General features: G+C 46.5%; 1 protein-coding gene and 1 long non-coding RNA gene across 2 annotated transcripts; both read left to right on the top strand.

Annotated features, from left to right (window-relative positions):
- Nucleotides 1-2,668: 2,668 nt before the first annotated feature.
- Nucleotides 2,669-10,313, top strand: LOC124659303. The gene is made up of 3 exons (XR_006989531.1): nt 2,669-2,709; nt 2,809-3,067; nt 10,265-10,313. It is a non-coding gene; the product is annotated as an uncharacterized LOC124659303 (long non-coding RNA).
- An 8,934-nt stretch (nt 10,314-19,247) lies between these two features.
- Nucleotides 19,248-25,178, top strand: LOC124665150 (DNA-directed RNA polymerases II, IV and V subunit 11-like). Its single transcript, XM_047202555.1, has 6 exons — nt 19,248-19,365; nt 20,472-20,559; nt 21,505-21,594; nt 21,688-21,766; nt 21,848-21,943; nt 24,873-25,178. The coding sequence occupies exons 2-6, from the start codon at nt 20,507-20,509 to the stop codon at nt 24,915-24,917; spliced, it is 363 nt and encodes a 120-aa protein (XP_047058511.1). The 5' UTR covers nt 19,248-19,365; nt 20,472-20,506; the 3' UTR covers nt 24,918-25,178.

The following is a 25,178-nucleotide window of genomic DNA, read 5'->3' as shown; positions in this document are numbered from 1 at the left end:
GTTGACAAGGCCGCTGCCCGCCGGTGGGTTTTGGCAGTCAACAATAATATACTCATAAGAGATTGATGATTAATGTCCAAACTGAAACTTCCACCATGATTCATGGCTTTAGTTAGCGGCCCAATGTTCTTCTCTAACAATATGCACACTCAAACCATTTGATCATGATAAATCACCCTTACTTCAGACAAGACAAACATGCATAGCAACTCACATGATATTCAACAAAGGTGTAATAGTTGATGGCGTCCCCAGAAACATGGTTACCGCTCAACAAGCAACTTATAAGAAATAAGATACATAGCTACATATTCTTCACCACAATAGTTTTTAAGGCTATTTTCCCATGAGCTATATATTGCAAAGGCAAAGAATAGAATTTTAAAGGTAGCACTCAAGTAATGTACTTTGGAATGGCAGAGAAATACCATGTAGTAGGTAGGTATGGTGGACACAAATGGCATAGTTTTTGGCTCAAGGATTTGGATGCACGAGAAGAATTCCTCTCAATACAAGGCTAGGCTAGCAAGGTTGTTTGAAGCAAACTCAAGTATAAAACGGTACAGCAAAACTTACATAAGAACATATTGCAAGCATTATAAGACTCTACATTGTCCCCCTTGTTGTTCAAACACCTTAACCAGAAAATATCTAGACTCTAGAGAGACCAATCATGCAAACCAAATTTTAACAAGCTCTATGTAGTTCTTCATTAATAGGTACAAAGTACATGATGCAAGAGCTTAAACATGATCTATATGAGCACAACAATTGCCAAGTATCAAATTATTTAAGACATTATACCAATTACCACATGAAGCATTTTCTGTTTCCAACCATATAACAATGAACGAAGCGAGTTTCAACCTTCGCCATGAACATTAAAAGTAAAGCTAAGAACACATGTGTTCATATGCAACAACGGAGCGTGTCTCTCTCCCACACAAGGAATGCTAGGATCCGATTTTATTCAAACAAAAACAAAAACAAAAACATACGAGACGCTCCAAGTAAAGCACATAAGATGTGACGGAATAAAAATATAGTTTCACTAGAGGTGACCTGATAAGTTGTCGATGAAGAAGGGATGCCTTGGGCATCCCCAAGCTTAGATGCTTGAGTCTTCTTAAAATATGCAGGGATGAACCACGGGGGCATCCCCAAGCTTAGACTTTTCACTCTTCTTGATCATATTGTATCATCCTCCTCTCTTGACCCTTGAAAACTTCCTCCACACCAAACTCAAAACAAACTCATTAGAGGGTTAGTGCATAATTGAAAATTCATATATTCAGAGGTGACATAATCATTCTTAACACTTCTGGATATTGCACAAAGCTACTGAAAGTTAATGGAACAAAGAAATCCATCAAACATAGCAAAACGAGGCAATGCGAAATAAAAGGCAGAATCTGTCAAAACAGAACAGTCCGTAAAGACGAATTTTTCTGGGGCACTTAACTTGCTCAGATGAAAATGCTCAAATTTAATGAAAGTTGCGTACATATCTGAAGATCACGCACGTAAATTGGCAGATTTTTCTGAGTTACCTACAGAAGGGGCTGCTAAATTTCGTGACAGCAAGAAATCTGTTTCTGCGCAGTAATCCAAATCTAGTATTGACTTTACTATCAAAGACTTTACTTGGCACAACAATGCAATAAAATAAAGATAAGTAGAGGTTGCTACAGTAGTAACAACTTCCAAGACACAACAAAACAGTAGCAAAATAAAAACATGGGTTATCTCCCAAGAAGTGCTTTCTTTATAGCCATTAAGATGGGCTCAGCGATTTTAATGATGCACTCGCAAGAAATAGGAGTTGAAGCAAAAGAGAGCATCAAAAAGCAAGTATGAAACAAATTGTAACGGCCCAGGAAAATACCCCTATTAGATTTTTATTTGTGCATTTTCTTTTGTGCATAATGATGGCAGCAATCACCTTGCATGTTTTAATAAAATCTATATAACTTATTTTATTGAAATCTTGTTTTGGTTTTGGAAAATATCGTGTGGTTTATAGAACGATCCTTTCTTTTTCATATTTTAAATCAATCAAACTTCTTATGTTGTATGTTTGCCAAAACTGTTTCATCTTCAGAACCAAAGTTTAAAAAACTTCAAACGTTTTACAAACCCTCTCTCTTTGCTTCCTGGAAAAAATCTGTGAGAAACAGAATAGAAGAAGAGAAAAGGAGCAAAGAAGAGTTCAGCCAAGGCAAGAACTTTAGCCACCATTCTATCGTCTCCTTCAGGGAGTCACACGCAGGAAACGTGAAACCCACCCTCATGGCCAACGTCATCTCCACAACCACTCCCTCCTCCTGTTAAATCCCTTCCCAAGCCTCTTAGAAACCCTAGCGCTCTTCCTCCTAGCTCCGCCGCCACCTGCGTCTTCTCGACCACGCCAATAGAAGAGAAGGCAGAAGAAAAAGAACTAGTTCAGTAAAAACTTCAGAGAAAGCAAACGAGCCACCACCACCGCTGTACCTCACCGGCGCGCCGTCGTTCCCGCCTTCCCCGAGCTCCGCTGAACGCGTCCGCGTCTCCGCCTCGTCCTCCTCTTCGTCCTGGTACAAGGAATCGCCCCAATACGTCCAGAATCAACGTCAAGGTCACCGATTCTCTTCTCCGGCCGCCGCGCTCCGGCAAGATTTCCGACCGCCTCCAACCTCGTCCGCCCCTGGTGAGGTGTCCATCAGCTTCCTGGTGAGATGCTGCCTCTTTTCCCCATCTTCCCTTTCCTGTTTGCTCACTGTTCGCCGTCGCCTTTTTCTGACGAAGCTGACGGCTGTTTTGCCTGAGGAGACCTCCGCCATGGACGCGAGCTGGGCGACCTCGTCCCCCGCCCGCCTCGTTTCTTTTCCTCCTCGTCAAGGCCGTCTTGCCAAGAGCACCGCGAGGATCTACTCCGTCGTTTCCACCAGAAGATCGAGCCCGGAGCGTCAAGGTCGACGACACGGACGACGTCCTCGCAGCGTGTCCGCGACGGTGACCACCGTCGTCATCTTCTTCCCCGGCGTCTTCACGCGTCTCTGGGCCGAATCCGTTCGCCAGCAACTTCTCGGTGAGCAGCCGACTCGATCCAGCCCTTCCCCTGTTTTGTTTTCCATCTCGGTAGCCATGCCATCGTCCACGTTCGGTAGCACGTCGCCATGGATGAGCCCGTCCGCATCCTGCTGCTCGTTTTGTTGTTGTCCTGCGGCTCGGTCCCTTGCAGCGCTCCACACCGCACCTTCACCAGCACGTCCGCATCTCAGGCACACGATCTACGTCTCCGTTCAGGTCTCGGTTCCGTGGTTGTTTTCCATCACCACTCCACCGTTTTGTCATCTTCAGTTTCGTCAGTTTCACCAGCGCGTGGCCTCCTATGCTTGCTCTAAATCACGGCGACCCTTTTTCTTTACAGGATTCAACAATAGTTCAGCTGGTCTATTTGTACGTAGGCTGTTTTGTCGATCCGGAGATCAAATCCCCAACGCCATGGAAGACCACCTCGTTTTGTTTTTCTTTTATCCTGTAGCCTTCCGTATTCTTGGTTTCAGATGGCGCTCGCATCCAAATAACCATACAGTGGTACTGCTGTCACTGTTCCATCTGTGCAGGTGGAGATCAATTCCCAAATGCTACAAAACAACATACTTTTTATCTGTCTTTTGTCACTCCAAACTCACGCCATTTTTGCTCATATACAGTGCGCTTTGTATCAGCATACAAAGAGTACAACAGTTGGTCCTCACCCTCGTTCTGTACTAAGATGATCTCAAGATCAAATACAATACAGTGTAAATCTGAGTCCTTTTGTTCTCTGATTTTTAATCAGATCCGTGGCTTGCGAGACCGGTTCCCTCCTCTCTGCTTCATGTGTCCAGTTCTAACCATCCCTATGTCTGTCTCTATTTTATTTTCGAAAATCTTTTCTATTTTATCTATACCTAATAATAAAGGAGCTAAGGGCATCTCCAACCGGGCGACCCAAACGGATGCGCTGGGCCGTCCGTTTTGGGCCGTTTGGGTCGCCGCCCGGACACGCGGACAGCGGCCCGCGTCCGCGTGTCCGTTTGGGTCGCGCGTCGCGCCCAACGCGCGGACGCATCGCAAATTGGAGAAACTAGAAAACAAAATGAAAATGGCAAATTTAAACGATATTTGATTAAACATATGCCCTATTTTGGGCAAATTTAGTACATAGCCCTATTTTGGGCAAATAAAACTAACAAAAGAAGCCCCTATATGGGCTTTTAAATTTAAACTAAAATATAAACGGAAAATAAAAAACCCTCTAGGGTTTGGTCGGCGGCGCGGTGGCCGCCGGTGCGCCGCCTAGCCCCCGTGGGCGTCGTCGGCGACGTCGTCGAGGTCCCCGGCGGCGAGGCACCGTCGTGGCTCGACCGCGCCGGGGACTCCGGCCGAGAGACCACGGGGCCTCCTCCCACGGCGAGTGGGGGTCCGGAGCCACCCGCGCCGCCCGGAGGCGGCCGCCGCCTCTCTGCCCGGCGGCGCCGCTCGGCCTCCGGCGCCGACTCCTCCGGCGGCGGCACCTCTCCTCCGGCGGCGCTGCCGCCGGCGACGCGGCGCACGGCCTCCTCCCGCGCGCGCCGTCTCCTCCTCCTCCTCCCGTCGCGCCCGGAGGGCACGGGCGTAGAGCTCCCGGCCCTCCGCGTCCTCCCGCCTCCCGCCGCGCCGCCTCCTCCATTTCGGAGGTGCGAATGGCCGCATGGAGTTGCGGCCATTTCGCCTCTCCTCCGCCGCCGGAGACGATGAGGGCGGCGCGGAGGTCCGGGTCCTCCTCCGAGGACTCGGGCTTGGGCTCGAGCGGCGGCGGCGGCGGTTGCGGCAATGCCGCGCCGCGGCGGGCGGCCTCTCCGATGTGGAGGCCGCCTCGGTTTCCGCACGATGGTCGCGGCCGCCGGCGGCCGACGCCGACTGGCTGCCGGCCTCGTCGTCGTTCGCTCGGGGAGCGAACCGTCGCTTCGGGGCCATGGCGGCGGTTTTTGCTCGGGAGTGGAGTGGGGACCGGAGTGGAGGGCCGGATCCCCTCCGGTCCCCATTTAATAGACTCCCCGGTCGCCGACGGTGGGCCCAAGGGAGACGAGGCGACCGACACGCGGACGCGAGCGGACGGCGCGTGCCATCCGCGGCCACGCAAACCTAGCCCAGATTTGGGCCGGGTTTGCGTCGTTCCGGACGCCGCGGCCGTCCGCTTTTGCGGTGCGTCCCCGCGTTGGGCCGGGTTTTTGTCCGGCTGGACCCATCCGGACGCGCGGGTGCGGGATGGGTCGCCCCGTTGGGCCAAAATTTTCATCCAACTTTTTTTTGGACGATTTTGCCCTCCCACCAAATCGCATATAACACACAATGCCACCAGACCGTTTTGTTCCTCTTTTTTTTAACAACGCACCAAACTCTTCCCCAATCCTCCGCCTCCCAAATCGCAAGGGGATGGAGCGGAGGGAGATGGTGCATGGTGTGCCGGGTGGCCCTTGGACCTAGCGAGGTCTTCAGGCTCGGGCGGCCACCAGAAGCCAACAGACGCGCCGTGCCGGTGGGTGGGGGTCCTTCGGTATGGGGAGCCACGGGGGCACCACCATGGATCTCACTGGTTCGATCATGGCCGGGCCTCCAGGAGCTGCTGCTTCCGTTCCTAGAGATTGGCGGGGAAGCTTTCGGTTGGCTGCTGCGGGTCTTCTGGCGTAGGGAACCGAAACGGGGGGAGGCTGAGACGCTCGGCATGGTCACATCAATGGCCACCGAGAGAGGAAGGAGTGAGATTGGAGAAATTGAGATGAGGTTCCGAGGAAGGCGACGTGGGCGGCCAGAAATCAGGCAAGCATCGAGACATCGAGTGCATTCGCCCAGTTAATCTCCCTCTGTGCGTTCATACGACAGTTGGTAATTACGGAGTAGTACTAATTAGATAGATGACGCACATGTTCGACTGGGTGAGTTTGCCCATGATGCTGGTTGACCAAACGGAGCAAATCAAAGAGAGAGGTGCCCTTGATTCCATTAGCCCCAAGTCCAGGGCGCATGCCAATTATTTGATGAATATTTAATTGTTGAATGGATCTGTATGAGATGATGAGGAACTGTATTAATGAGTTGGGCAGTGCTGAGCGTCCCCCGGGGGATTAAATCCCTGATCCCCGGGTCCACACCCGTCCGATCGTTTCAGACCAATGGTTAGGATTGGGCCGTTGACTGGTCAGCGACGTGCACCGCGTCTTCTTCACGGAAGAGGAAAACCCAACACGACTCAGCAAAAAGCAAAATGAATCCCGTCCGCGCTTGCCTCACTGCGCCGGACCGCCGCCCACGCCGGCAAAATGCCGCCCGCTCCGGTAGCACCGCCGCCTACGCCGGCAGCACCACCGTCCCGTACATGTAGCTTCGCCGCCGGCCTCGTCGAACTCCTTGCACCAAGGCGGCACCCGGTTTGTAGCAACGGGCGGCGGTCGTTGGTGGTAGCACCGTCGACGACCTCGCCGGACTCCTTGCAGCAAGGTGGCGCCCGATTTGTAGCAACGGGCGGCGGTCGTTGGTGGTAGCTCCGTCGACGACCTCGCCGGACTCCTTGCGACAAGGCGGCGCCCGATTTGTAGCAACATCCACCGCCGTTTGTAGAAAGGGCCGCCGCCGTTGATAGCAACAGCCGCCACCGCTTGTAGCACATCGCCCCTGCCGCTTGTAGCATAAGTCGCCGCGCTTTGTAGCAGCCGTGCCCGACCTTAGTAGCGGTCGTGCCCGACCTCTGTAGCAGCGCCCGTTGCCTATTGTGCGAGACGCTGCGGCGGGCCATGCAGCAGCGACACGGCGGCCGCCGCGAGCAACTCCGCCGGACCATTGTAGCGACACCGGCGGCCGGCGCGAGCACCTCCGCCGCGCCATTATAGCGGGACCGGCGGCCGCTGGGAGCACCTCCGCCGCGCCATTGTAGCAGGACCGACAGCCGCTGGGAGCAACTCCGTCGCGCCATAGTAGCACCGCTGCTAGCTCGAAGTAGCAACACCGGCTGCGCTTTGCCCCATGTAGCGAGGTTGGGCGCCTATTGTAGCAAGCCCGGAGATGGAGGATGCCGACGCGGAGGTGGAAGGGCAGCGGTGACCTGGTCCTCGTCGCTGGTCCCCCGCGGCCACCGCATCTAGGGGAGCCCAAGGTCCAAGCCGAAGAGCACCCAACGATGAGGCAGGCGCTCCCTGGGTGGCGAGCTCCGGGAGGGAGGAGGTTGGGGCGGTGCTTGGTGTCGGTCCAGGGTTGCGGTGGCACGGGAGAGCCACGAGGGAGCAGCAGCATGGGGAATTTACGGGAGGAAGAAGAATGCTAACTGGATGTAGCCCAGCGACAGCTGTGGGAGGAAGAAAGAGTGGGGATAGAGAGGCTCTGGCTTGGGCGGTGGGCGGGGACCACGCTGACGCGTGTTGATAGGAGGAGCCGGGGGACGAGACGTGCGATCCCCCGGACGATTGACAGCGTTTTCCTAATGAGTTTTGCGCACGAGAGATTCAGTTAACGAATTAGTACTGATTCAGTGAGGATTGATTTAGGCAATACTGATGAAATTAGTACTAACACCAAGTGGCTTGTTCCCCGGCGGCGTGGAAGGCAGTCGATGGCGGAGTCCCTTCCCCGGCGACGATCAGGGACCTGATCGCGTTTTCAGTTTCTACGCTAGGGTCATGTATGCAAACTCAAAGGACTGGTCCATTATTTCATGTTTTCTCAAGGCCCTTCTTGTAATTTGGTCTGTAACCGTGTTGACTTAATGTAGCTCTCGTTTATTTCAAAAAAGATAGTACTAACAAATTATGTGCGAGTGAAGCGATGTGGGTGGCCGGTAGGGCGGCGGAGAGGTCGATGGTTGAGACATGGCCGACGATGCGGTAGTAGGCAAGGATGCTGCTCGAGCTCGAATATGGCGTTGCAGTTGTCCGTGGTATCACAAGAAGAAAAAATAGATTGGGGATTTTTTCTTACCCATGCACGGCCTGGGCTTTTCTCATGGGCTTCTCTATTCTCTGTTGGTACGCATGGAATCTGATCGCCTTCTTCTGGCCAGAGGGAAAAAACGGATGGAGAGTGAACCACAAAAATAAGGCCCACTTCACGCACCGGCCCAGAACCTTGCACCTCCTGTACAATTTACTCTGTTGATTTGCAAAATAACCAAGCTAGGTTCTATTCGTACGAATTAGACTCACGTTTTAGTCCCACCTTGCGTTCTTGCAGCAAGTACCACCGGTTTATATACGTCTGCAAATTGCCTTGTCACAAGGTGAGTCGGAAATTAAAAAAGAAGCAGCAAATCGGGATGGATTATGGCTTGCTGGACAGGACGGAAAGGATGTGGCGAGAGTTGCTCCGAAGAGCAGCAAATCGGGATGGATTATGGGCTTGCTGATGGAAAGGGTGTGGCTGTGGCGAGAGTTGCCCGAAGAGCAGCAAAAACCTTGGACGCACACGCACAGTTGGATTGGAGGCATATGATGCACAGGGCTTGATGGAGAATTTACTACGAGAGAAGCGGCAGTAGCGGCGGCAGGATTCCTTGGGCGCGGAGAGAATTTACTGCGGAGTACAACGAACCAGAAATATGATGAACTGCGAAGGAAAAAAGGCTCAGCCGAGCAGCCCAACATCATCCGTTCACGATCCAGTACGTAAATTCTTCTCAGTACTTTTTTTTGTTGAATGTAAATTAATTCTAAGTGCAATCATAGCAATACTTAATATTTTCTTCTCAATGACAGCATATAATACAGAAAGTGCTTCACCGAGTTACAAAGACGTCGGGCCCCAATAAAAGAAAGCACCAGCATAAATGCGAGAGAAAGGAAGCACCTCGGAGAAAAATTAAGAGGGCGGAAAGGGCGTCATCGTTGAGCAAGAAAAGGAGCCGGATCCGAAGGACGGTGAATAGGAACATGGGGGAGCCATGCGCTTGTGGACGATGGAGGAAAAATAGTTGACACGTATATTACAAACCCTACCACCGCTTAAGTGAAAAACGGTTCGGTCGTCGCTTGGTTTCTCGTAAGGTCGTTGATCGCTCCTAGGCCGGTGGGTATGCTTCGTATCAATGGGCCACAAGCTACACGACAGGTCTAACTAAAATCGTCAGCGAAAAATCATGCAAAGTGGGCACTAGAGGCGACATGGCTCGGTAGAGCCTGTCTTTTGTGTGGTCGAAACAAATACAAGTTGCACATGATGAAGTATTAAAGTTGGCTTCAAAACACGCTGAACATGAATTGTGAAATTAAATCAATTTTAAGAGTTCGGAGATGGAAAAGAGAAAAAAGTCTCATGGGAAAATTATTCAACACCAAGCAATATAACGAGTAAAGAGAAGCTGCCGCCTTTAAATTAAGTTTGATATTAATCCATCAAAATATAAACATAATTGTTGTGGAAAAATAGATGTCGGTGGGTCCCCGAGGTGGACGGTGGGGAGGCGCTGGTTGGTAGGTGAGGCTCGATGAATATCAACCAGTAGCAACTTAAAGACATATTCGCTATTAATAACAAATATATTGTTTTAATTAATTATATAGGCTTAACATTTGGAGTTGCTACGGCCCCATGGATTTACAAAGTTCTACTCCTACATAAACCGGTCAGATCGTCCCTTTGGGGATATCCGATAAATTGGTTAGATCTCCACTCATCGTTGTTTCCCCTCGATCTCCGTTGGCGACGCGTCAGCGGAAATCAAAGACTTCGGGGGACAAAGCGCTAGAGATGGATAGCCGACCAGATTCTACTGCCGCCGCCCACAAGATCCACTTCGCCGGTTCGGCATCGTTCGTGTTCCTCTCCCGGTGCAACGCACGGGCACTTTTGCTAGTATTGTTTAAATTGTAACTTAAAATATAGTATTTTATATGTGTAAATTTATCATAAAAATGTGAGTAATTTAAATATGTCATTCATATGCATGTTAGCATCTTGCATCATGTCGGGCCATGGTAGTTTGCATCGCGCCTAATAACTAATTTGCGGAGTATTTTGGAATTGCCGATAAGGTTTCCCGCTCCGTTTAAATTGTGTAGCTCACTCATGCCATATGTTCTACCATGCTAATCAACCCTTAACTTTGACGGTAGAAATGTAACTCGAACCTATTAATTGTTTATCCGGGGTTCCGACTCCGATTAATTTGGATAAGATGCATTGCACCATCTTTGCCATGTCATGCATATCATCTTGCTCATGCCGATTCTTCTTTATCCGTAGTAGTAAGACTTGCATACGTTGTGTGTTCCAGCATTTGCTTCTTCCCGGATAGGATCACGAAGTGGTGTGGTGAGATACGACAAGTTCTCCGGATGTTCCTCGACAATCTTTAACAGGCAAGCATTTTTCCTATACTTCTGCCCCTGCAGAAGTCGCTCACCTATTTTATTTTGCCTTCTCCCTCATGCTATCCTTAAGTTGCGTTCTTGTCACGTGTCCCTTCCACTTGTTACCTCAAGCAGCCCATATTGCCACCACCAACCACCAACCACCTACAGCTATTGTTTGGTTTCGGGTCTGCCTTGCGAGTCGTAGTGCATGCTAGTGCTGTTTTATCTCGTTACCGTTATCGCTATTTCATCGGGTTATCTGTTGGGGATCATGACACATGCTACATGCTTATATTTGTTGAGGGTATCATGGTTACTTGTTAATAGTTGTTAGCGGAGGCATCGGTGGGTTAGCTGATCGTTTTATGACGGCTCACTTGTGTTTCTTTAAAGCTTAGGACCCCGAGTTCTTGTTATCTGTTCCGAGATTGAGCGCTCTAACCACACGTGGGTATGCCTATGGGTCTCCCCTCGACCACTGCCGGAATCTACGGCTTTGTCCGAGTGGCCACAACTAGTTCGTAATGTTTTACCATTTGTTGTTGCGTGCATGCCGACTTGTTACTTGTTTACTTTGGGAAGCCCCGGGTGCCTTGTATCCCTTGTTTACGGTATGCAAGTATAGGATGCGGTACGTTCGTTCATCGATGCTCGAAGCGGGTCATTCGCCCCAGTGTGTGTTCTGACCCTCGGAAGCCGTAGGCGCAAACAGCTAAGTCCGTCTCGGAGATTCGGCCGGACTTCGATTCGGGTTCAACTTAGTTAGGTGGCTTCCTGGACATTGTTGTAGTGAAGGAGAGTGAGAGTCGTGATATCTTTCCCTCGCCAGGTTGGATAGATCGTGCGTGTGGGCACATTTGGGCACCCCTGTAGGGTTACATCTTATCGATAAGCCGTGTCCGCGGTTATGGACGACTTGGAGCTGTATGACTCGATCATAGACAACTTACACCTGTTGTTTATTAATAATAACTTGCGTACTAAGTCTAGCACAACTTCAATAATAAATGGGTAAAACTTGTCAACCGTGTGAGTGCCCTTGTAAGTACTTCCTTGCGAGGGGGGAATGCATCGGCTGTGTTATGTTTGCAGAGTATGGAACTGTTAGTTTATGCGCTCTCGCCCCTTCTCTGTTTAGACGAATGTTGTAGAGTGTCTCTATAGGTTTTTAGTGCTTGCGCGCTGCCGCTTAACCCCACCATATTGCCTATGACGTTCCTCTTGCGTCCTCTAAGTCCCCTGCGTGCCTCAAGTACAAAGGACGACTGGTTGACGATTGCTTATACGTCTTGAAGTCTTGTTAAGTACGAACCCGTACTTATTGCTGCTTCTACGGGACATAACCGGGCAGGTATAAAGATATGTTCGAGGAAGACGACGTTAGCAAGGTTACCCTTCCGGCTTGGCCTGGGCAGGGTTATGGACGCCATTGGTTATCTTCAGGACTCTTAGTCCAAATTTGTATCTTGTCCGTACTCGGATTTGGATCTTTGTATGTATCTATTTGTATTCTTGACTCGTTGGAGTCGTTGTTGTAATATATGTTCCTTGTGGGCTCTATTGTAATCCTGTTGTAATGTTACCGCTCGTGATTGATTCCACCCGCATCGCGTGCATGCTTCGACGTGTACGAGGCGCTTGGTGGTGCGTCTCCTAGAATCGATATCGTGCGGATTTCGGCGGATTCGCTGGGATCCTCATGGTACCGATTTTGGGGCGTCACACAAATTTAAGCCTAACCCACTTCCTATGAAAAGTAATCGTGTACACAAATAGATTCATGAGGAGCAAAGTGACAAGCATAGGAAGATAAAACACGAGCAACTTCAAGATTCTCAACATAAAGAGGGGAAACTTAATATTATTAAGATGCATATAGCCATGTTTCCCTCTCTCATAATAACTTTCAGTGGCATCATGAACAAACTCAACAATATAACTATCACATAAAGCATTCTTATTCACATGCATAAAAGTATCATTACTCTCCACATAAGCATAATCAATTTTATTAGTAATAGTGGGAGTAAAACTATCACAACCATCATTGTAATCATCATAAATTGCGGGCATGGTATAATCATAATAAACTTTATCCTCCATAGTAGGTGGCACCAAAATACCACTATCATTATAATCATCATAAATGGGAGGCAAAGTATCATCAAAGTAAATTTTCTCCTCAAAACTTGGGGGACTAAAAATATCACAACCAGCTTCCCCAAGCTTAAATTCTTCCATAGCATTAGCAACAATGGTGTTCAAAGCATTCATACTAATAACATTGGCATTATCATGCATATAAAGTTCCATTCGTTTTTTAATTTTCTCTTCAAACACCTCATGTCCTAATTCAAGATAGATACTATAAAGATCTCTAATATTTTTGTTATTTTCCATTAAGCCTAACTAGTGTAAACAAGAAACAAAAAGATGCAATTGCAGGATCTAAAGGAAATAGCTTCGAGCACTCACACACCAGCAACGAGTGCTAGGAAATAGCTTAGTAGTCGGAGGATGTGAATACCTTTTACCTTACCTCCCCAACAACGGCGCCGTGAAAATAGCTTGATGTCTACGCACGCTTCTATTTACGTAGACGGTGTTGGGCCTCCAAGAGCGAGAGGTTTGTAGAACGGCGAGCAAGTTTCCCTTAAGTGAATCACCCAAGGTTTATCGAACTCGGGGAGGTAGAGGACAAAGATATCCCTCTCAAGCAACCCCGCAATTACGATACAAGAAGTCTCTTGTGTCCCCAACACACCTAATACACTTGTCAGATGTATAGGTGCACTAGTTCGGCGAAGAGATAGTGAAATACAAGTAATATGGATGAATATGAGTGGTAATAACAACCTGAAATAAATATGACAGCAAGTAAACATGCAGTGGAACATTAAATAAACGGTGATTCGATGCTTGGAAACAAGGCCTAGGGATCATACTTTCACTAGTGGACACTCTCAACATTGATCACATAACTGAATAAACAAATACTACTTTCTCTACACTCTCTTGTTGGATGACAAACACCATTCATTGTGTAGGGCTACAAGAGCTCCCTCAAGCCGGAGTTAACAAGCTCCACAACATTCGGTGTTCATATTTAAGTAACCTTAGAGTGCATAATAGACCATTGCAATTATACCGAGTACTAACATAGCATGCACACTGTCACCGTACGGCTATGAAAGGGGGAATAGATCGCATCAATACTATCATAGTAATAGTTAACTCCATAATCTACAAGAGATTACAATCATAACCTATGCCAACTACCACATGATGCACACACTGTCAACATTACATCATGGAGGAGGAATAGAGTACTTTAATAACATCACTAGAGTAGCACATAGATGATATTCAACTAGATCACAAAGCTCATGATCACATAAAGATCACATGGGAGAGAGAGATGAACCACATAGCTACGGTACAGCCCTTAGCCTCGGGGAGAACTACTCCCTCCTCATCATAGGAGACAGCGAGCGTTGATGAAGATGGCGGTGGTGTCGATGGAGATGCCTTCCGGGGGCAATTCCCCGTCCCGGCGGCGTGCCGGAACAGAGACTTCTGTCCCCCGAATCTTGGCTTCGCGATGGCGGCGGCTGCGTAACTTTTCTCGTCTCGTGGCTTATTCTTTTCGGGTTTTCGCGACGGAGGCTTTAAGTAGGCGGAAGGGCAGCCTCGGAGGAGTCCTGGTGGAGCCACACCATAGGGGGGCGTGCCCCCCCTTGGCCGCGCCGCCAGGTGGGGTGGGGCCCCCAGGGCTCCCCTCTGGTCCCTCTTCGGTGCTCTGGAAGCTTCCGGGAAAAATAAGATATTGGGCGTTGATTTCGTCCGATTCCGAGAATATTTCTGTGTAGGATTTACGAAACCAAAAACAGCGAGAAAACAACAACTGGCTCTTCGGCATCTCGTCAATAGGTTAGTTCCGGAAAATGCATATAAATGATGTAAAGTGTGTATAAAACATATGTGTATCATCATAAAAGTAGCATGGAACAGAAGAAATTATAGATACGTTTGAGACGTATCAATGGGCCTTGCCGAATCCAACTCCTGGCGCAGGTCAGGCCAGATCCGGCTCCTTGCTCTTGGGCTGGACTTCTTCCATCTTGATCAACAATAACTAGGCCGCCCGATGGGCCGTGTGCCACCATCACCGTCTGTGTATCACCCCACACCTTACGTTCTCATGAGCTTAAAACTACACAACCGAGACATTTTGAGGTATTTTGAGGCACAACACACATATTATACTTGAATTAGCAAGCCACATAGGTAGGTATGGTAGCTGTTTGGAGACAAGTCTTATCTTGTTTTTGGAACTTTGGGCTAGCAAAATTATCTAAAAGCATGCCATAGTGTCCATAGTGCCAATCATTTATTATCAACAAGGCTCCTTAGTATTAAACATACATGCATATGAGCAAAAGGTAGCACTAAATAAGGCACTACCAAGGTATCATTCATCAAAGTATTTGAATCTAGCAACACTAAGCATAACTTTGAATTTCTGCCTTTTGCTTTCATTCTCTTTTCCTTTCATGACATACAACTCACTCTAATCAAGGCTTCAATCATGGGATAGTTTGTTTCAGTATCTCTTTCCTAAGCATGCAAAATATATATCATGCTGTATACATAACACTGGACAAAGACTCTCGAAGTTTCTAGGATCATTCTATGTTGCTCAAAAAACAAACTTTAGAGGTTTACAAACCGAGAGTTTAATAGGTCCAGTGGGGTGCCTTCTGCATTCCCAAGATTATGTTCTTCACCATTATTTGATAGCTCTTGATGTGGTGTTCCTTCATTCCCTGTCAAAAAACTTCAACACAAAACTTTCTTTCATTTCTTTTCTATGGGGTGACATTAGTGGTGCAAGAATATGATAGTTGCTGCAATATATATCAAAGACAAAAAAATTCCTTGGTAGTCCAGCAAGAATATTGTGTGAAACTTGGTACTTTATTTGAAAAACCATAGAGAAAACCAAAAGGAAACTCTCTTGCAACAGCAAGAGTGCAAAAGAAAAACTCGGGTTGCATAAAGCGCTTTCTTTATAGCCATATAGCTAGGCTTTTTTACTTACTTATTTCAAGTGGTATGGAGATCATGTGTTAGCTTGTATCTTGGTGCTACCTCATTCATCCTTGGGAAGTCTTCCATTCACTTCTTATGTGGGAATTGAAACTTCACATTCCCTTCCTTTGAGTCAATGATTGCACCTGTAGTTCTCAAAAAAAGGTCTTCCAAAAATTATAGAACTATAGGTTTTACTCCTCATGTCCATGGTAACAAAATCAACAAGCACAAAAGCCGTATGTAGCTTAACCATTATATCATTTACTTTTCCTAAAGCATGTGTGGTTGAGTCATTAGCAAGCAAAAGATCTATTGAACATTTTTCCATAGTTTTGAGTTCTAGTAGATCATATAATTCTTTTGATAGCACAGAGACAGTAGATCCAAGATCTAAGATAGAATGATGGGTCTCTTTGCCAGTAGTGATTAATATTTTGGGAAACCAAGCATCCCCAAGATTTGGTGGTATCATGGCTTCATTATTATATCTTTCTATCTTTTCTTTGATTACATAGTTTGCTATCTAGGAGCCAAATCTTGCTTGATGAACATTAATGGATGGGTCATTGGAAATCTTTTGTAGGATATTGATAAGTTCATACAAGCAACGAAGAACTTTTTTTAGAAAGTACATGCGCATTATATTAAAAGCGGAAATACAACACACGCAGACACCGCTCGAAACTTCGAGACGGGACAACTGTCCAGCAACAAAAGCAAAAAGGACCTCAAGAAAAAGAAAATTACAGATAGGCCCCTAGAGGTCCCCAAGCACCACCAACACCATGGTCGCCGCTCCTCCCCGACGAGAGGAAACCACGCGGCCCGTCCGAGCACCAAAACATGAATCGGAGTCGCTCCATCGCCGTCAAGCGGCTTTCTGAGTCGATGGAGTGCTCCGCCACCGGCGAAGCTTCTGACTGTGGAACGTTGATCGGGGATCATCCCCAAGCAGCTCCGGCCCCGCCCCCACATCCGGCCAATCCCGTCAACACCGTCGAGAGAATCCACCGGATCCACCTCCTTCACGCCACTGACCTTGCTCCTGCACAGACACCCAACTCGAAGCACCGACAACTCTACTGCAACACTACACAACGCTCGGCGGTGCCATGGCTTGTAGATGGTGTATCTCGCTTTGCTCTTGGCGACTGGCTGGCCACTAACCCGTCGGTGGTTCGCTCGCCTTCACAAGCACACCGGCAACTATTCAGCTTGAGGAAGATAAGAGAGGAATATTCAAGTCAGTAGCCACATGAGCTTGGCACATGGGTCCCACTGGTCAGATAGGCAATCAAAGCAATGCCAAACGACTGGGAGACCCTAGCTAGCGACCGATCGTTCCATCGCACCCGAGCGCTCAGTTTCCGAAAATAGAAATAGAATCGGTTGTTTCCATTTCTGGAAAGTCCGCGCGACCTGGGCTGTAAAAAATAAATCGAGCTCTGGCGGGGATTCGAACACGCGACCGTGGGCAGGAGGAAACAGGGCCACGCCAACTCCTCAAACGAACACTTCATGCATTACTGGGAGACAAACAAATTTTATACCATCGTCAATAACCTGGCAGAATAAAAAATCAGAAACTTCTCAACACGTGTATTTGCATTATGGGCATTTTTTCTACAGTAATAAATATAATGAAGTAGCAACCTTAAAAAGTTAATTTCATTCAAAATATTTTAGCAATTTTTTTAATCTTACAAGCTATCAACCCCGTGCCCCGTTTTTTATGAATAATATATATAAATAACTATCAACTCTAAAAGCTAATTTTATTTAGAATATTTTAGTGAATTTTTTTTAGTTACAAGCTATCAACCCGTTGTCCCGTTATTTACCAACGGTAAATGTAAATAACTACCAACCCTAAAAAGCTAATTTCATTAAAATATTTTAGCGACTCTTTTTGTTAAGTTACAAAGCTATCACCCCGATGACCCGTTATTTACCAACGATAAATCTAAATAACTACCAACCTTAAAAAGCTAATTTCATTTAGAATATTTAAGCATCTCTTTTTTAGTTTACAAAGCTATCAACCAGGTGCCCCGTTATTTATCAACGGGAAATTATAAAACTATCAACCCTAAAAAGTTAATTTCACTTACAATATTTTAGCGATTATTTTTTAGTTTGCAAGCTATCAACCCGGAACCCCATTATTTATCAATGGTAAATATAAATGACTACCAACCCTAAAATGTATTTTATTTAGAATATTTAGCGATTATTTTTGATTTGCAAGCTATCAATCCGGTGACCCGTTATTTATTAATGGTAAAATTAAATAACTATCAACCATAAAAAATATTTATTTAGAATATTTAGCGATTATTTTTAATTTACAAGATATCAATCGGGTGCCCCGTTATTTATTAACCGGTAAATATGAACAACTACGAACCCTAGAATGTATTTCATTTAGAATATTTTAGTGATACTTTTTTTGTTTGCAAGCTATCAATCCGGTGATCCGTTATTTATCAATGGTAAAAATAAATAACTATCAACCATAAAAGTTATTTTATTTAGAATATTTAGCGATTATTTTTAATTTACAAGCTACCAACACGGTGCTCCATTATTTATTACCGGTAAATATGAATAACCACCAACCCTAAAAAGTATTTCATTTAGAATATTTTAGTGACTCCTTTTTAGTTTGCGAGCTATCAACCCGTGACCCGTTATTTACCAATGGTAAAAATCAATAACTATCAACCCTAAAAATTATTTTATTTAGAATATTTAGCGATTATTTTTCATTTACAAGCTATCAACTCGGTGCCACGTTATTTATCACCGGTAAAAATGAATAACTACCAACCCTAAAAAGTATTTCATTTAGAATATTTTAGTGACCCTTTCTTTTGTTTGCAAGATATCAACCCGGTGACCCGTTATTTATCAATGGTAAAAATAAATAACTATCAACCCTAAAAATTATTTTATTAGAATATTTAGCTATCATCAACCCGATGCCCCGTTATTTATCACCGGTAAATATGAATAACTACCAACCCAAAAATTTATTTCATTTAGAATATTTTAGTGACTCCTTTTTAGTTTGCGACCTATCAACCCGGTGACCCGTTATTTATCAATGGTAAAAATAAATAACTATCAACCCTAAAAAATTAATTTCATTTATAATATTTTTAGAGACTCCTTTTTTGTTTAGAAGTTATCAACCCGGTGCACGTTATCTATCAAAGGTAAATATAAATACCTAGCAACCCTAAAAGTTTATTTTAATTTAGAATATTTTAGCAACTTTTTTTTTACCTTACAACTTAATAACGGTACTTAATTTGAGTAGCAAGTGGTAGTTCATTTGAGTTGCAAGTGAATATCCCACCCGTTATTTCCCCCCCTAAAAACCACAAGCCCGAAAAAGGGAATTATAATAGTTGGTTAAACGAAACATGAATCAACTTACATAGTAATAAAAAAAAGGGAATTGTAAAAAATGGAATTGTACAAAGGGAATTGAAAAGAAAATTGCGTAGCTAGGATAAATTTAAGCAATCGAAAATAAATGACATAAATGAAAAAATCAGAAAAGGGAATTCGCGAAAAAAAAGTTCATTTTTAACGTTTCTAACATGTACATTCTATAGTACAAAAACAATCCGCCTCTGTATTTAACACGTATGACTACTAGCTCAACTGGTTGGGCCGTTACTCGCGTGCAGGTACAAATCTGTACGTAACATCTAGCCTCAGGCTTGGTAGATTTTTGAAAAAATTAATAAAATAGGTACTGGCTCGTTAACCTAGCTGTTTTCTGTAATTTAGGCGACTGAACACGCACTGGAGAGACTTTTTTTCGCCGGCTCCTCTACTCTTCTCCTCCGCCGACAACCAGGCCCGGCGATTTCTAGGGTTCCGGCGAGCACGCCCTCCGCGCCGCGCCCCTCCCGAGGTGCGCCCCCCTCCTCTCCTCTCCCGCTCAACCTGAACCCCCTTCGCTTCACCCAAGATGTGTCCTCGAGCCGTCGGTCGGGGCGCCGATATCTCGCCTAGTTTCGTCGCCTCTTGCTCCGATTTACCCCCTCTGCCCACCCCACTCTCGACTCTTACTTCTTCGGCTGGGCCTCAACTGTGCGCGTGTGAAACGTATGCGGCTACGAACCCTAGTCACTTCAGAAGTTGATCCCGCGGGCTTTGGGTTTCGCTAGCAATTTGTTCGGGTGGAGTACAACAATCCAGGCAGAGTTTTCGGGTCAGTCTCCCCATTTCTCATGCAACGGTGTGTATTCGGCATGGAACGGGGAGTTGGGCTCTGATGTGAACTCACATCACACTCCCATTTCGATTCGCGGGAAGCTATCTGCTGAACCGCTCGCGTTTGTGATTTAGGCTCTGTTTTTCAATGTATCGAGCCTTGTCGAATCTGCAAATCTCATGGGGCGTGCATAAAACAGGCTCACAAGCTTCTTAATATGGCCGATCGGGTAAATCCTATGGGCATAATAAACTGCATCTTTTGTCCTTAACACTCTAGGCTAAAGATGTGCTGGGTAGGCGCAGCTAGATAATCATAGAGGCAGGTGCTACGTGCTGTGTTATCCTCATGTATTTTTTGTTAGGAAATAAATACACCCTGTTTCTGTGTGCTCCATATAGTCGTTTCAGCTAGGAAAATCATACGCCAAGTTTGGCCCACCCCTGCAATGGCTTATCCGGTCGATTAGGTCTTCATTCCGTTTCTGTTGGTAGATTTGTTTCCGTTTGGGGGTTTTAGCAGGTGGTTGGTTGCCTTTGGGTACATCTTACCTAGCCCAGCGTTGCATTCATCTCCCTTTTGGCACCCTTGTTTAGCAAGATCGATGGGTAATTTATCCATTCCGCTAGAAAAAGAATCAGTTTTAGATATCTGAAGATAGAGATTCAGATAGATGTGTAATTTATCCATTCCGTAGGTGAAATAATCACTTTTGGAGATTTAATTGGGGTTCCTGAATTTCAGTTCAGGAGCAGTCTGACTTGTGAAATGGGCCTTATTGATCTGATGAATCATGCTTGCAGTAATTGAAGAGGAAGGAGCCAAGTGTTGATTAAAGATGAATGCCCCTGACCGCTACGAGCGCTTTGTCGTGCCAGAGGGCACAAAGAAGTGAGTCTACTCTTCCTCGACACTTTACCTAACATTTTATCCATATAACGCTTCAGTTGTGTTTTGTTAGGTATAGCTTGTTTCTTTTTTGGAGGAAATGTAGCTGTGGAATACAAGTTTCTTGAAGTAATTTAATATTTCAATTCTGTTCATCTGTTAATAGCCATTTGTGTATGTTTTTTTTGCGGGAAAGATCTGAATCTATTCCATGAGTTCACAAGAAGTACAAAGCACCCCAAACATAATAAAAATTACATCGATGTCCTTGGACCACCTAGAGACCACTACTGCTGCCAGAGCCAGCCGTTGACGTGCCGCTGTCGCCGCTCCCTTACCGGAGCCAGCCCGATGTTGTTGATGACAGTCGGTAAGTCATCATGCACGTGCCCTAAGGACCAGCGCCCCAGAGCCAAACTCGTCACCATTGAACCCTTTAATTGATCCGAATCTTCTAACACCAAAACTATAACAGATGTAGGCTGGACTAGATCCACCACTCCAGGGAAGCGGCGACCAGACGAATCCCTGCCCTCCTCAAGAGGTGGACGAGGAGGCGGATATACCTTATTCTTGTCCCTCACAACGCCGCCATAACCATAACGACGTTGCCGGTTGACCAAACTCTAACTTTAGGGACCCTTGTACAGCGCCGAGCGCAGGTCCGAGGCCCCCACCCCCTCCCGCCGGAGCGGCTAGCAGAGGAGGCAGGAACCTGTCGATTCCCGGTCGTAGATGGCGAGGACGAGGCAAATGGCGGCGGCTAGGGTGTCTGTTTCTTTCACGGGAGGAGACGATAATGTGTCTGTGTATGTTCTCTATAGCATGATGTTATGAAATTCTGATGCTTTTGAACTTCTTAAACTTATGACTAAGGCTTGTAGTAGCTTGCCTGCCACTCTATTACTTAAACATCATGGTTATAGTCCTCACGATTATCTAATGCAGGGTGTCATTTGAGAAGGATACCAAGATCATGAATGCTGCATCTTTCACCATTGAACGCGAGGACCATACTGTCGGCAACATCCTCCGCATGTATGTGTAGAAAAACCATGTGCATCTTCGTCCTTCATTATGTTCATCAGTTCACCCCTTCTTATTTTCTTCTGTATCTGTGAGATTCTGCAGGCAGCTACACAGGGACCCAAATGTTCTCTTTGCTGGCTATAAGCTCCCTCACCCCCTTCAGTACAAAGTCATTGTTAGGGTAGGGTGCACTTATGTTTGTTCTATTCTATAGTTGGGCTATAGTTTGCTCAAGTAGTCTGATGTTTTGTTATATGAGCAGATCCATACTGCAAGCCAGTCCTCCCCCACGCAGGCATATACCCAGGCAATCAATGATCTAGACAAGGAGCTTGAGAACCTTAAGCAAGCTTTTGAGGTATGCTTCTTGTGCATAGGTCAATTGTTAGTTACTTTCTGATAAGCTTATAGTGGGCTGTATAAAATAAGGTATCTTTTGCTATAAATTTGCATGTTCATAACCAATGCTTTGATAGCTTGATTTGTAGATTGATTTGGTTTATGTTGATTTCACACAACAAAGTTGACAAAATCCATGGACATGTTTTCATGCTAATCCATGGAGATAGCGGTGATGCATGCTGCTGTAAAATGCTTGGTTTTGATGTTTGATGCGTGCCAAATACATTTGAGTTTACAACATATTTTATCTTACTGCACTGGCATTAGAGAACAATCCAATCAAATATATGACTTTTATTTTGTAATTCCTCTCATCGGTTGTTTTGGAACAAAAACACAAAACTAACATAGTGCAAACATGTCCCAACCAACCACCCATTGAGAAAAAAAGGAGGGGAACTAAGTATGGCAGAATACTTTATACTTCATGTTATCTGTTATGATGCTGCTAGAGGGATGGCGCGAGAGGGCCGGCCGGGGGCCTTGCCCACGGCCGGTGGCAAGAGGGAAGGGATTTCCTTCTTAATTCTTGCTTGATTAGATTTATACGTCTCCTTTCCTTATATAGAGAGGTTTACTTGACCCCTAAGCAAGCGACCCTTATCTCTAATTAACCCTAAGACTAATGGGCTATAGCCAGGCCCATGACGTACTCTAACACTACACCCCACCTGGACATGCAGATCGTCCTCGAACTGCAACCTAACCAACTTATAACGATGACTTGACTCGACACAAACCTAACACCTAAAAACAAGCCTTTTACATCTCGGCTTGCTTTATTATTCTCAACCTGAAATGGGCTGGGACGCTCTATTTTGGACCCCTTAACAAAAAGTGGACACCATCCGCACGACGTACGTGGACGTGTACAGCCACCTGGGTCCCATGGACACCAGCTGGACAAAAGGAGTGCATGTGTATGGCCAACTGGAAGAGGTCGCAAGAGCGACCAGTGGAGGCGCCCTCGCGGAGGCTGGCGGCGGAATGCAGTGGTGTTACGCGGTGCGCTCCTGTCGAGGAGGGGTGCGCCCCCCCCAACCGCCGATGTTGCAGACTTTGAGGTCGCTGCACACGGGAAAAACAGCATGCCCGCCGCTCGTGGGGGAAACCGCATACCCAAGAGCCCCGACGCAGCGAACGAGAGCGAGGTCATGTGCGCAGCGAAGGGCAACATGGAGGAGCGGCAGCTGCAGACCACGCATCTCCCGCACACGCCGACGCGCTAGGAGGCCGCGCGCAGCAGCCTGCAGCCTCACCGCCGCTGACACGTGGCGGGTAGCGATCCACGACGGAAGCGGTGACGGCGAGGGCGGGAACCGGACTTGTATAGCCGGCGCGGTTGTAGCTGGCCCGGGGTTGAGTGGCAGCGGCGCCGGCTGCTGCAGCGGGGCCACGGCCGCGACGGGGCCCGCGAGTGGCTGGGATGGCCACGGCAACCAGGGCGGGGTGGTGGCGGCGACCGCGGCGGAGACCGTCAGATGTGGCGGCTGCCACGGCAGGAGCAGCGGCCCGGTGGTGGCGGCTGGTGGCGCGGCCGGCGGCGGCCCGTAGGGGCCGGCCAAGTAGAGGTGAATCTCCTGGACCGCGGTGGTGAGATCACGGAGGGCTGCGGTGATCTTCGCCGGGGAGAGAACGGCGGGGACGTCGGAGTGCGGCGGCGGCGGGTGGGAAGAACTCGGTGGAGGGCTGGACATGATCGAACCCGGGAAAGCTGATACCAAATGTTATGATGCTGCTAGAGGGATGGCGCGAGAGGGCCGCCCGGGGGCCTTGCCCACGGCCGGTGGCAAGAGGGAAGGGATTTCCTTTTTAATTCTTGCTTGATTAGATTTATATGTCTCCTCTCCTTATATAGGTTTACTTGACCCCTAAGCAAGCGACCCTTATCTCTAATTAACCCTAAGACTAATGGGCTATAGCCAGGCCCATGACATACTCTAACATTATCAGCTTTGGTTTTATTGGTTTCTTGAAGTTTTTTTATTTAGTGTATTGGGACATAGAGGCTAAATTGGCTGTTTCCACACTGGCCCTACCTTCCCGGTTTGGGTTGAAATATGGCATAAAGCAAGAAAGAATGCTTAGCGGGATGGAAAGTAGTCGTGCCACTTTTGGAAAAAAATATTTCTTATTGAAGTTGAGATATCTAAATGAAGGGCAACAATGTTTGTGTATGTATTTGGTTGATAATGAATTCATGTTTTGGGATTCGAGCAGTGTTTATTTCATTAGTAAACACTAGAGATAGTAGACCATAGAAGGTCATGAGATTTACTCCTGATGCATCTTCAGAAAAAGTATGTGTCGTTAACTCTGAGCAGTATTCTCATGATAACTTTGGTTGTTTACATTGGTCTGTTGCGTAATATTAAATCTATCTTCTCATTTGTCGAGTACTTTAACATTAGAAATATCATATGAGTGCATATAAATTAACCAGTACTCCCTCCGCTCTATAATCCTTGTCGTCGTTTTAGTTCAAATTTGAACTATAATCACGACAAGAATTATGGAACGGAGGAATATGGTGACCAGTTCAATCACATAGCTAGGGTACTCAGACGGAGTAGTTCATTTTCGGTACACTTTGTCTTTATGAAGGGAGGAATGGGTAACTGTAGAACCATTAAATCATATGGTATGTCCTCATATTGGTCGGCTTCAATCCATGGATTTGGATATAGGATTATTTTGTTGCTGCCTATAGGAATTAAAAAGACCTTCCTTACACTGGTGCTTGCCCTTTTCACATTATTGTCCACTCTCCAAATTTATGTCTTGGATATGTTTCAGTGTATTTCTGCGTATCTTCTATGATGAGAACACTTTGTTTGGAGTCAAATCGCAGTGATATGCTACTGACTTGAGCTTTATGTTTCCAGGATGAGAAGAACCGTCATGAGGAAAGGATGAAGCAGGGCTACTAGGCCAATGGTGTCGTAGCTAACGTGAAACTGTCTTGGTATCTAACGTTTGAACTAACTTAGAAGCAAAAAACTCAAGGCTTGTCGATGATCCCTGAAGTTGTATAACCTAAGCCTGTGTCTCAGCTTGCACACCATCAGGATTGCCATTCCGATGTGTTTTGCGTAGACACGGTTCTACATGCCTTTCTAAGCTTGGCAATTAAACATGTGTTTGCACTCTAGTATATGCCTTCCTGGTTAATTTTCTCTGTTATGGTATTT

Source organism: Lolium rigidum, chromosome 6, assembly GCF_022539505.1.
Source record: "Lolium rigidum isolate FL_2022 chromosome 6, APGP_CSIRO_Lrig_0.1, whole genome shotgun sequence".
Taxonomy (NCBI): Eukaryota; Viridiplantae; Streptophyta; class Magnoliopsida; order Poales; family Poaceae; genus Lolium; species Lolium rigidum.
The sequence above is the reverse complement of the archived record's forward strand: the minus strand, read 5'-3'. Positions and strand labels throughout refer to the sequence as shown.

Bases quoted from the DNA above. Each gene is read 5' to 3' on its own strand.
- LOC124665150 (XM_047202555.1), top strand. From the start codon at position 20,507: ATGAATGCCCCTGACCGCTACGAGCGCTTTGTCGTGCCAGAGGGCACA. The intron at 21,595-21,687 runs GTATGTGTAGAA...GAGATTCTGCAG, and splicing joins GTCGGCAACATCCTCCGCAT to GCAGCTACACAGGGACCCAA. The intron at 21,944-24,872 runs GTATGCTTCTTG...TTATGTTTCCAG, and splicing joins ACCTTAAGCAAGCTTTTGAG to GATGAGAAGAACCGTCATGA.